This window comes from Panthera leo, chromosome D2 (genome assembly GCF_018350215.1).
Source record: "Panthera leo isolate Ple1 chromosome D2, P.leo_Ple1_pat1.1, whole genome shotgun sequence".
In the NCBI taxonomy this organism is placed as follows: domain Eukaryota; kingdom Metazoa; phylum Chordata; class Mammalia; order Carnivora; family Felidae; genus Panthera; species Panthera leo.
The window spans coordinates 28253333-28266205 of record NC_056689.1 but is presented as its reverse complement, the minus strand read 5'-3'; the positions used below and the strand labels follow the sequence as shown (position 1 = coordinate 28266205).

Here is a 12873-nt window from a genome sequence, read left to right as displayed (position 1 = left end):
GTAGGGAACTTTAATACCCCACTTACATCAATGGACAGATCACCTAAGCAGAAAAATCAACAAGGAAACAGTGGCTTTGATGACACACTGGGCCAGATGGATTTAAACAGTAGAATTATAAATAGAATTCTAAAACAGTAGAATATACATTCTTTTCAAGTGCACATGGAACATTCTTTGGAACAGATCAATATTAGACCACAAAACAAGCCCCAGAAATGTACAAAGATTGAAGTCCTACTACACATCTTTTCTGACCACAATGCTGGGACTCTAGAAATGGACCACAAGAAAAAATCTGGAAAGAGCACAAATACATGAAGGTTAAGGTTAACATTCTACTAAACAGCAAATGGGTCAATTAAGAAATGAAAGAGGAAATAAAAAAAATACATCGAGAAAAAATGAAAACACGATGGCCGAAAATGTTTGGGATGCAGCAAAAACACTTCTAAAAGGGAAATTTATTGCAATAAACTTTCTTGCTTACTTCAAGAAGCAAGAAAAATCCCAAATAAAAAACTTAACCTTACATCTAAAGGAACTAGAAAAAGAACAACAAACACAACCTAAAACCAGTAGAAGAAAGGAAATAAGAAAGATTAGAGCAGAAATAAATGATATAGAAACTAAAAAACCAATAGAACAGATGAATGAAACCAGGAGCAGATTATTTGAAAACATCAACAAAATCAATAAACCTTTAGCCAGACCCACCAGAGAGAGAGAGAGAGAGAGAGAGAGAGAGAGATTCAAATAGATAAAATCTGAAATGAAAGGGGAGAAATAACAACCAACACCCCAGAGATACAAAAGATTGTAAGAGAATATTGTGAAAATTATATGGTAACAAACTAGACAATCTAGAAGAAATGGATAAATTCCTGGAAACATATAACCTCTCAAAACTAAAACAGGAAGAAATAGAAAAAAATTTGAGCAGACCAATTACTTACCAGCAATGAAATTGAATCAGTAATCAAAAAACTCTCAGCAAATGAAAGTCCAGGGCCAGAGAACTTCACAGGTGAATTCTACTAAATATTTAAAGAAGTACTAATACCTATTCTCCTCAATCTATTTTAAAAAATAGAAGGGGAAGGAAAACTTCGTAACTCATTGTATGAAGCCAGCCTTACCCTGATACCAAAACCAGGTTAAGACACTATAGAAAAAGAGAATTACAGACTATTATCATTGTTGAATATAGATGCAAAAATCCTCAACAAAATATTAGCAAACTGAGTCTAACAATACATTAAAAAATGATTCACCACAATTAAGTAGGATTTATTTCTGGGCTACAACGTTGTTCAGTATTTGCATGTTAATGAATGTGATGCATCACATCAATAAAACAAGTGATAAAAATCTTATGATCATTTCTATAGATGCAGAAAAAGTGTTTGACAAAGTACAACATCCATTCATTATAAGAAGCCTCAACAAAGTAGGATTAGAGGGAACATACCTCAATATAATAAAGACCTTATATGAAAGAACCACAGCTAACATCATACACAATAGTGAAAAACTAGAGCTTTTCCTCTGTAGTCAGGAAGAAGACAAGGATGTCCACTGTCACCACTATTATTTAACATAATGCTGGAGTCCTAGTCATACCATTCAGACAAGAGGAAGGAATAAAAGGCATACAGATTGGTAGAGAAGAAGCAAAACTTTCACAATTTGCTGATGATATGAACTAATAAATTCAGTAGGTTTCAGGACACAAAATTAAAGTACAGAAATCTCTTGTACCTTTTTATACTAATAACAAAGCAACAGAAAGGGTCATTAAGAAGGCAATCCTCTTGGGGCACCTGGGTGGCATAGTTGGTTCAGCATCTGACTTCGGCTCAGGTCATGATCTCACAGTTTATGAGTTTGAGCCCCACATTGGGCTCTGCACTGATAGTGCAGGGCCTGGAGCCGGCTTCTCATTCTGTGTCTTTCTCTCTGCCCCTCCCCTACTTGTGCATTCTCTCTCTCTCTCTCAAAAATAATTAAATATAAAAAATATTAAAAAAAAAGAAAGCAATCCTCTTCACAGTTGCACCAAAGATTATAATATACCTGGGAATAAACTTAACCAAAGAGACGAAAGACCTATACTCTGAAAACTATAAAACATGGATGCATGATATTGACGTTGACAGAAACAAGTGGAAAATATTCCAATTCGTGCTCATGGTTTGGAAAAACAAATATTGTTAAAATGTCTGTACTACCCAAAGCAATCTACACACTTAATGCAATCCCTATCAAAACACCAACTGCATTTTTCACAGAGCTAGAATTAACAATCCTAAAATTTGTAGGGAACCACAAAAAACCCTGAATAGCCAAAGCAACCTTGAAAAAGAAAAGCAAAGCTGGAAGCATCATGAGTCTGGACTTCAAGTTATATTACAAATCTGTAGTGCTCAAAACAATATGGTACTGGCACAAAAATAGACACATAGATCAATAGAATAGAAAACTCAGAAATGAACCCACAACTATATGGTCAATTAATCTTTGACAAAGTGGGAAAGAGTATCCAATGGGTAAATGAATGTCTCTTTAACAAATGGTGCTGGGAAACTAAACAGCAACATGCAAAAGAATGTAAATGGATGACTTTCTTACATTATACACAAAAATAAACTCAAAATGGATTAAAGACCTATACGTGAGACCTGAAACCATAAAGATCCCAGAACATATGCAGTAACTTCTTTGACATTGGCCATAGCAACTTCTTTATAATTGTCTCCTGAGGCAAGGGAAACAAAAGCAAAAATAAACTGTTAGGACTTCAAAATAAAAAGCTTCTGCACAGTGTAGGAAGAAAAAATAAAAGGCAACATATGGAACAGGAGAAGATACTTACAAATGATATCTCTGAGAAAGGATTAGTATCCAAAATGTATAAAGAACTTCTAAAACTCAACACCCCAAAAATAAATGATCCAATTAAAAAATGGACAGAAGTCATGAATAGACATTTTTCCAAAGAATATAGATGACTAAAAAACACATGAAAAGATGCTCAACATCACTCATGATCAGGGAAATACTAATCAAAACTATAGTGAATTATCACCTTCTACCTGTCACAATGGCTAAAATCAACAACACAAAAATCAATAGTGTTGGGGAGACTGTGGGGAAAAGGGAACCTCCTGCACTGTTGGTTTGAATGCAAACTGGTACAGCCACTCTAGAAAATAGTATGGATGCTCTTCAAAAAGTTAAAAAAAATAGAACTACAATCCAGCATTTGCGTTAGAGGGTATTTACCCCCAAATACAAAAACACTAATTCAAAGGGGTACATGCATCCCAAAGTTTATAGCAGCATTATCTACAATAGCCAAATTATGGAAACAGCCCCCATGTCCACTGGCTGATGAATGGTAAAGAAGGGGTGCATATATACAGCAGAATATTACTCAGACATCTAAAAAAGAATGAAAGTTTTGTCATTTGCAATGACATGGATGGAGCTATACAGTATTATGCTACATGGAACAAGTCAGAGAAAGACAAATATCGTATGATTTCACTCTTATGTGGAATTTAAGAAACAAAACAAATGAGCACAGGGAAAGAAAAAAAAGAGAGGCAAACCAAGACATGGAGTCTTAGTTATAGAAAACAAACTGATGGTTACCAGAAAGGAGGTGAATTAGGTCATGGGTTAAATAGGTGATGGGGATTAAGGAGTGCACTTGTGATGAGCACTGGGTATTGTATGGAATTGTTGGATAAATATATTGTACACTTGAAACTAATATTACACTCTATGTTAACTAACTGGAATTCAAATAAAAACTTAAAAAAAAAATAACCCAATCAAACAAAGGAAAAAAGACAAACCAAAAATGGACTCTTATCTATAAAGAATAAACTGATGGTTACTAAAGGGGGGGAGGGAATGGGTGAAATAGGTGAGGGGGATTAAGAGTACACGTATGTGCACTGATGAGCAGTGAGTAGGGTATAGAATTGTTGAATCACTATATTGTCTTCCTGAAATTAATATAATAGTGTATGTTAACTATACTGGAATTAAGTTAAAAAAATAAAATAAAATTAGTAAGTGAGTCTTTTTCATGTAAGGTTGGGATGCTTTTCAAGGGCAGCTTCTGTGCTGGGCTCTTGGTGGATGAATCTGCATGCAGCTTTTTAAGAGCCATTTCTCAGTTTGCCAGTGGCTCTGTGGATCTTGTGAGCATGAGCCTTATTGGTCTTCAAAGCCACTTGTTTTAGGTGTTGGTCTTAAATATTGGCATGCCTAAAGTGGCATACAAATCCTATAATATTCAGGGATAGCTGTGGGTTTTGAGTTTTCCTCCCAAATGTTGGTTGCCGTGATGGGGATAGGGTTTATGGTGAGTTTGTGCCTTAGCTTTTCCTACCTGTTTTGATGTGGTTTACATTTCATTTGCTTGATGTGAAGCAGTTGCTCTGCCAGTTTTTAGGTTTTTTTCAGAGAAAATTGTTACATATATAGCTGTAGCTTCAGTGTGTCTGTGGGAGGATGTGAATTCAGGATCTTCCTACATTGCCATCTTGAACCAAAACCTGAACAGAAAAGAATTTGATGAGAAAACACTGTGGGAGTGTTTAGAGTGCTTACTTTAATGGCAGATTTTGGGATAATGTTTGCATCTTCTCATTTTTGTCTTGTCTGTCTTGTGATATTTGATAAGGTTGTCAAATAGGACAGAATTTGCATTTATTTCTCAGTTCAGAGACCATCTTGATATTCTCTTTCGGCAGTTTTAAAACATTCCTAGGCATGTTCATGGGTCAGATTTATTCATTGGGCTTTTTCTTTTTAAGTTTGAATTTTGTTTATAGTAAGGTAAAAATATTAACAGGATAAATTTAATGTCCAACAAATTATTTGGGACTTCTTTGCTTGTTTTAAATTTCCACTCAAAAGTTTGAACAGGTAAAATCTAGGAATGTTAAAATCTCTTCAATTAGTTGTGCTTCCTTTCCCAACTTATCTTCAAGTGAGAGATCATTTATTTTGAGACATAGTCAACGTAATGAAACTGCAACACATTGAGAAAATCTCAAGAGGTCTATTTCAGTGATCAAGCATAGTGACCTGTTGGAATGAAAAATCCTCAAATAAGGTCAACATCTGATTTTTTTAAGTAAAATGTAAGCCTCACTTTAATCATTGTCTTATTTTTAATATCTTTTTATATCAGCTTTATCTGCAAAGCAAAATTATTGCTTTTACTCTTTAGCATCTTTAAATATAAATGGACAGAGAGAGACGGGGTGTGCTTACTAGGGATCTAACCTAAAGTACACAATAGATATTGCATGACCTCTCCTTGACAATTATTTGTTGTTGTATGGGAAAAATCTACTTAAATAAATGAATCATCATAGTTTGCTTTGAGCTATTTAGTATCAATAAATGGAGAGTGTAAGTCTTGATAATGAAAGGTCAAACTTAAAAATCTCCATTTCACACAAACTCTGATCTTTCAGAAAAAACATTTTGTGGTGATGTGTTATTGCTGGATTTTCTCCATTTTTTCTTTGGCCATGAACACATTGCTTGATTTTCATGTTTTTCTTTTTTTTATTTTTTATTTTGAAGACTTACAAATGTGTTTGCCCTAAAGTTCCTACTTGTAGCTATATAAAGTTCACAGAAATAAATGTGAAGAAGAAATATTTGAGAAGTAGAGCTAATATTTTTTTAGGGAAAATAAAGTGCTTAGAATTAAACAGAATGATTGGTAAAACAGTTTATATTAATTATAAGTGAAATTATTTAAATCGTTTAGAATGTTAGATCTAGTATTTTGACTTGAACATAGCGAGAAGGGACCAAGAAATGGGCAAGGCACAGGAATGATCGTGCAACATGAGAGAGAGTTAATATAAAGGTCATTAAAATTACATCAAAATTATGTTTGCTATAAAATGGGGAAAAGGAGCAGACTTTGGCTATGTTTAAACTGATGGGTAGAATTTGTTCCCATTTAAGGCTCTGAGAACTCTCCTGCCATTTGGAACTCAATTCAGATCTCTTCGTGTCTTCTACCCAGCCTGATCCCTCAATTAATATAAAGATTTTTTTTTTTCTGTTTTACAACATGTTGCTTTTATCCCTTTGTTTTTGTACTCTCTTTACTGCATTGCCTTGTGTTGGAGTTAATGGTATAGTAGAATAAGCACAAATATTGTCGTAAAAACCCAGTTTATATTTTCTGAGTAACAGTTTACTCACTTGTAGAATGGGGAGAGAAATAGGAAATCCTGTGAGGATTCAGCTGGGAGGCATCAAGTACCTGGCACTGAGTGGGCCCACAGTAAATGTCAGTGCCTTTCCCACTTCTGAGTTTCATGTCTAGTTTCCTTGGTAGTCTGTAAATTCCTTTAGGGCAGGAAATGTGTTTTATATTCATAGTACCTTGTGCATAGTAGGTTCTAAAAGATTATTTGTTGAATTTAATTTACTGTAGAGCTGTGGAAGCTTAGCACTGTTATTTTTCATTTCTTTTTCCTCTGTCACCTTGGATTGAGATAAACATGTTGCTTTCGTGAAATTGAGGATTTAATTCAGTAGAATGCCGTTATAATATGACTTACTCCATAGAGTTTGAATAGTAAGGGTCAAGTAATTTCCCTGGAAACTTAATAATACTCTATAAAATCTTACTAGCCTGTCTCACAGCATCATAGTCACAGTGGAATTCTGGTGTGTTTAAGATGGTGAAGTCTCTCTCTGTAGGAGTCTATCTAAAGGCACACAGTGAGAATATGGGAAATGAATGGCATGAAGAGAGAGCAAATGTAAATGTCATTGTAAGCGACATTACTTGACATTTTAAATCACTAATCTTCCAAAGTATGTTCTAATTTACTAAAATAAATCAAGAATTGAATTTCTTGTGAGCTCCCTTTGCTTAATTAATTATTAGCAGCAGAACAATATTCTATGATCCACTGCAATTTGTCTCCTTTGTGTTTATCTAGTATCTGACTCAAAAATGAACAGAAGTGTTCTGATTCAGCAGAACTGATTTTATAACTCATCTGCATTATAGAGCAGAAATGAATAAATGTTTGCTGAACATGCTACATATGCTTCCATTGCCAAAATGTTAGTTTTCTTTCCTTCTCAAAATATAAGATCTGAGAGATCTTCCTGGTTGAAGTTTGTAGGGTACTTATCTTGCATGGATATGTCTGTAGAGGCAAGTGGCTACCTTTACATGAATTTGTTTCCGTGATTGGAATGTGAGAGCCCTTTTAATACTTCCTCATTATGATTTAAAATCATATATTCATTGCAGTTTTTTTCTTTAGAAGTAGTGGTGTATGCTAAAACAGGTTTCCTTTTTTTTTTTTTTTCAAGTAGGCTTCATGCCCAGCGCAGAGTCCAGTGTGGGGTTTGAACTCATGACCCCGAAATCAAGACCTGACTGAGATCAAGAGTCAGTCACTTAACTGACTGAGCCACCCAGGCACCCATTTTTTGAAAATGCAGTATGCTCTTTTGTTGGAATGAGGACTAAACACACTTCCCATTCATGCAATAATGTTCTTTGTTCTTATGATACAGCTTCTAATCCTTTATAATCAGTCTTTCTTAAATTTCATTGAAAGGCAATTAGTATTTGTTATCTATTATGAATGAGGGAACCTGAGACTCAGTGTTGACTCTTTCCCTGTTTTAGCTAGTTAGGCATTCGAGGAAAATGTGCTGCTATCCTAATGATTTACTTTTGTTTTCAATTTCAGTTTCAAAGAACATTTGAGTCTCTTAAAAACGTTTCCAATAAATCTGACCTCCAGAAAACCTACCAGAAGCTTGGGAAGGAGCTGGAAAATCTGGATTATTTAGCCTTCAAACGTCAGCAGGTAGGAGTCAGAACTTTCCTTGGTGGAGGAGATGAACACTTTAGCTTCCTACCATCCTGCCTGTCAGTTTTAAGTGGATCTGGGGAAACTTACCTTCTAATGTTTAGGGCAGAAATAGGTTGTGCTGTGCTGTGCTGACCTGCCGTGTTCATACAGATTCATTGTGGTCCTTGCTTTTAGATGTGCAGTTTGGGGGGTTCCACATGAGTCCATATACCTCTCTTAAAGAAAACTCCTGCTGGTTTGTGAAGATATAGCTACCCTTTGATTCAGGATGCCTCAGTGGCATATAGGAAACCTCTGTGATGGCTTGGCCACATGGCTTTTATATTTGACAGGGGGATACTTGAGGAGAAAAATCACCTGATGACCAGGAAAAGGATGTAGATATACATACAAAATTAAGGGAAAGGATCATGAATATGTCAACGTATGAATAGTTTTCTTGTTTGATCTCTGAAGATTAGTGAAATTTTGCTGTGTAAATTTGAACAGGAAAATATACTTTACAAATGCAAGTCTTTCAGCCTCCATTTATAGAACTCCAAATAAATACAGAGCCAAAATAGACTTTTATAAGATTGCTTTTAGAATTAGTACTAAAAAAATGTATTAATTATCATTAAGTTCAGTGTGTTTGCAAGATACTGCTGCAGTAATTAGCTAGCTAATTTTCTCAAGCTGATCTTCACCAGTTTCTTCCCAGCCACTAGGTGTCAGAGTTGTCAAGCTTTTACTTTGATTGTTTATTCCAATCAGAACAGCCAGATAGACGTTTAAATTAGGTTGCATGAAATTCGGCAATGTGCTCAGTGATGGATAGCGTCTAGAAAAATGACTAAGTGGCTGACTCGTATGGGCAGGCACCGAGTCCATTACTTAAGAGTCTTTTCTGTTCGTGTGGCAAAAGGTGCAACTCTCTTGCCATTGCCCAATTCACAAATTTTGGATCTTTTGGATGGAGTTTTCAAAGCTGGGTATTTATTTATTTATTTATTATTTTTTATATTTATTTATTTATTAACATGAAATTTATTGTCAAATTGGTTTCCATACAACACCCAGTGCTCATCCCAACAGGTGCCCTCCTCAATGCCCATCACCCACTTTCCCCTCCCTCCCATCCTCACCAACCCTCAGTTTATTCTCAGTTTTTAAGAGTCTCTTATGGTTTCGCTCCCTCCCTCTCTTTTTTTTTCCCTTCCCTCCCCCATGGTCTTCTGTTAAGTTTCTCAGGATCCACATAAGAGTGAAAACATATGGTATCCATCTTTCTCTGTATGACTTATTAGTTACACCTTATGGAGTCACCACAGTATGGTCTAGAAATATTGACTTGAAAAGAGAATTGTGTTCTGGGTTTGCTCTATCACTGACATTGCATGGGCATTTAGCCTTCCCATTGCCCTGTATTCCTGAGAAGGTGTATTTGTTTTGTAGAATGTTCTGGGGTAAATGGAGTATCTCTGCATATATTTAATTTATATGAAAAGGACACAATATCCATTGAAGTTTTATTTATTTTAAAATTAGTGAGGGCTTACATATTAGCACATGTACAGAAGCAGTCACAGTTACAGAGAACTACTACAGGAATCTCCCATATGATGCTACTTAAAATTCACATCATAAGTCACTGCTCTGGCCTATGCATTTTTTAGTACAGTTTTGTTTTCCAAGAGCCATATTTTACCACTGAGGGATATTTGAGTTGGCAGGCAGTAGTCACTGCCCTCTTCTCTTATTCTTTCTTATTAGCACATTTTCATTGATTAGATTCTTGCATTAGCTAATTGTGAATTTGGAAAAATGCTAATGCTTCAAGGGCAGGAGGGCAGAACTCTGACAGGATGGCCTTGAGGACAGGTAAGTAAATTGCATGTGTGTATGAGTAACATATGGGCACATGGGGTGTAAATATATGTGTGTGTGTGTATATATATATATATATATATACACACACACACATATATACTATTAAATGGCAATTATGTATCACATATGGTGATTAATACCTATATGGATTAGATACTGAAATGTTGATAACAATATAATGGGGATGGTTTTATGAGCACTATTTTAAGGCAAGAAAATTGTTAAGAGAGTTAAGTAACTTGCCTAAGGTCACTGGGCTAATAACACATAAAACTGGGCTTCAAATCTAAATCTGTCGGACTCCACACCTGGGTGGAGTCTTATTCCCAGTATCCCTGCAGGGAGCCAGGCTGGGGTAGGAAAGTGAGGAGGTCTAGATATGCAATATGAAGATAATTTTAGGGATACCAGACCCAGGGCATAAAGAGACCTTTGAGAGTGGAGTACCTTACCTGGTGGGAGGCAAAACAGGCAAAACACTTCTCTCTCTGCCTCTCTTTCTCTCATGCAAATTGTTCAATATATACAAAAACACAAAAGGATTTTTGGAAGAATATCTTTAGACAGCTAAGAAAATGCATCAAACTTTATCTTCACAATCTTCTGAGTGTTATGTCTAGTAACCATGGTTCTAGTGAAATTTATTCACACAAGGCAGTGTTTTAAACTCAAAGGGACAAAATTTAACTGCATACACATCAGACTGTCAATCCTTTTGTATTATTCAACTCCACCTCTCCCTATCAGTGATCATTTTTTTCCTACCCAGAACAGATGGGAGGGGAATTGGAGGGAAGGAGAAAGAGGATGATAGAGTAGAAAGAAAGTCAGGAACCAAAGAGTGATGGTAAAGAGGGAAGGGGACTTGTAGGGATATGATAAGAGGGCTCAAGTGAGGGAAATTAAACTGTACTTGGTTTTACACTATGTCCCTAGAACTCTTGATTTAATTGATCACCCAACCCCCCACTCCCCAGCCTGTCTCTGTGAAGGGATATTAAGAATAAGACCTGGGAAAATATTATCATAAATGAAAACATTGATTCTTTGAAGAATTTAAAAAATCTTAAAATAGAAAAAAGGGAGAGAAAAAGACAGGAATACAAGAAGACGTAGCAAATGAAGAAGATGGCAGAGAATAGTGAAGACAGATTTTGTTTACTTCCCATTTTGCTTCCAAATGTAGCAGAGCTTTCTAGAAATTTGTTGTATTAACCAAGTTCTGTACCAAAGTCACAGATGAATTGTGAATTAGGACGGGCAGGGTTGGAAGAGTCAGAACATCAACTCTTCTCTGACTTGACAGGATTTGCCTTTTATCTCCAATCCTGCACCTTAAAAGGCCTCCAAACCTATTAAACCCATACAAGTAAGTTTCTCCTACTGGAAAAGATTCAGGTCTCTGTAAAATTGCAATTCAGCAAGAAAGATTCTGCCTTATAAGGCAGGATTCTTTTTACCAGAGAATTAGTCATGCTTTGTTCCCTGGTCTAACCATATTTATCATTCCTTTTTGTGACAGCACATAAGCTCCATAAGGACAGAGCCTCGTCTGTCACCTTCAATGCTGTATTCTCTACAGTGCTCACAACAGTATCTGACCCATGGCAAATGCTCAATAAATACTTGTTGGTGCTGTTGTTATTTTAAACAAGGAAGCATTCCCAAAGTTTTGGCCTCAGAATCCAGGCAATTAAAATTGATGTGTCTTACTCTACTTTTAAAATTCAGAAAGGCATTTACCCTTTGACTTCCTGGATGTGGAAGATTGACAGATTGTCCCTTGCCTTATTTATTTAGTTTTTCTCCTAACATATTTCATTTTCCATCCACTTCTTTAAACAGGCACAAAATGTTAATATTACCTTAATTATGAATTATGGATGACCAGTGAATTGATTACAAATATTTTCTTGGACTCATTCATTAGATTTTATTTCTTGTCCCTTTCTATGATATTTTAACATCATTTTGAGAGATTTCTTTCCCTGGGCCAGAGGGATCCCTGGAGTACTTTGCTCTCATCTTTTACCTTTATTTTTTGGAGTTACTGTACCTTCTCTCCTCTAGGTGTGACCTTAGCTATTTCCTTTCCTTTTCCTTTCCTTTTCCTTTTTCTTTCCCTTTCTCTTTCCCTTTCCTTTCCCTTTCCCTTTTCCTTTCCCTTTCCCTTTTCCTTTCCTTTCCTTTCCTTTCTTTTCTTTTTTCTTTAAGAGTTAGTGCTTATACTTCAACTATTCCTTAGGCTACATTTTAAGTTGGGGCACAAGCATCTCTACATTTTCCTACTGTCAAAAGGACTAATGTTGAAAATAGCTTTGGTTGGAAGAGGTGAGAGGAGGCCCTGATAGATGAGGTGATGGGTTTTTTAGTTTGAATCAGCCAGAAGTAACTAGATGACAAGGCAAGATTAACCTGAGAGTCTGGAGACTTTTTCAGTTTTTATTATCTGGAGATGCAATCTTGGAGGTTATCTGCTTGGACTATTTGGTTTTTATCTTCCTGGTTAATGTTACATAGAGAATGGTAATGGTAAGCTTCAGTTATTATATGGAGCCCAGATTATATATTAATTTGAGAGGTTATAAATCAAGAGATTTCCTTGGGGTTTTGTTTTTGTGGAATAAAATAAAATAAAGTTTGATTATCTGTACTCTAATTTAATTCCTTCCTCTCTTTTTCTACCCTTAATATTTATAAAAGCATTATGAGACACATCCCCTTTCCAGAGGCTTCTGAAGTCCTTTGGTATAAATTAAAGTTGACATTATTGAGTTGGACGTTATGTAGACTAAAGCACATTTACATATTGATGTGAAAATATATAAAATTAAAATATTGTGCTTCAGATACACATCCATGTCAGAACACATCACATACCCCTGATCTCCCTAATCATGCCATGTTATTCTTGCCTTCTGCCCTTTTCATAAGGTTTATAAAACTTGGTATTTAGAGTATCTGGTATTTCCATTTGCTTATTTAACTGCTAATCATTCTTTAAAGCAAAACTGAAGTCTAGCCTCCTTCATGACACTTCATCCCATGACTTCTAGTCAATATGTAAATTCTTCCTTCTTTGCCATTCTTAGCTTTTTATCCATGTCATCCA

The 12873-nt window shown here is 35.6% G+C and overlaps 1 protein-coding gene across 1 annotated transcript in view; it reads left to right on the top strand.

Annotated features, from left to right (window-relative positions):
- Positions 1-12873, top strand: part of CTNNA3 (catenin alpha 3) — a 1696848-nt gene that overhangs the window by 129612 nt on the left and 1554363 nt on the right. The window contains exon 5 of the mRNA XM_042908368.1: positions 7767-7886. Within this exon, the coding sequence (XP_042764302.1) occupies positions 7767-7886 (120 nt within the window). The remainder of the gene's footprint in view (positions 1-7766; positions 7887-12873) is intronic.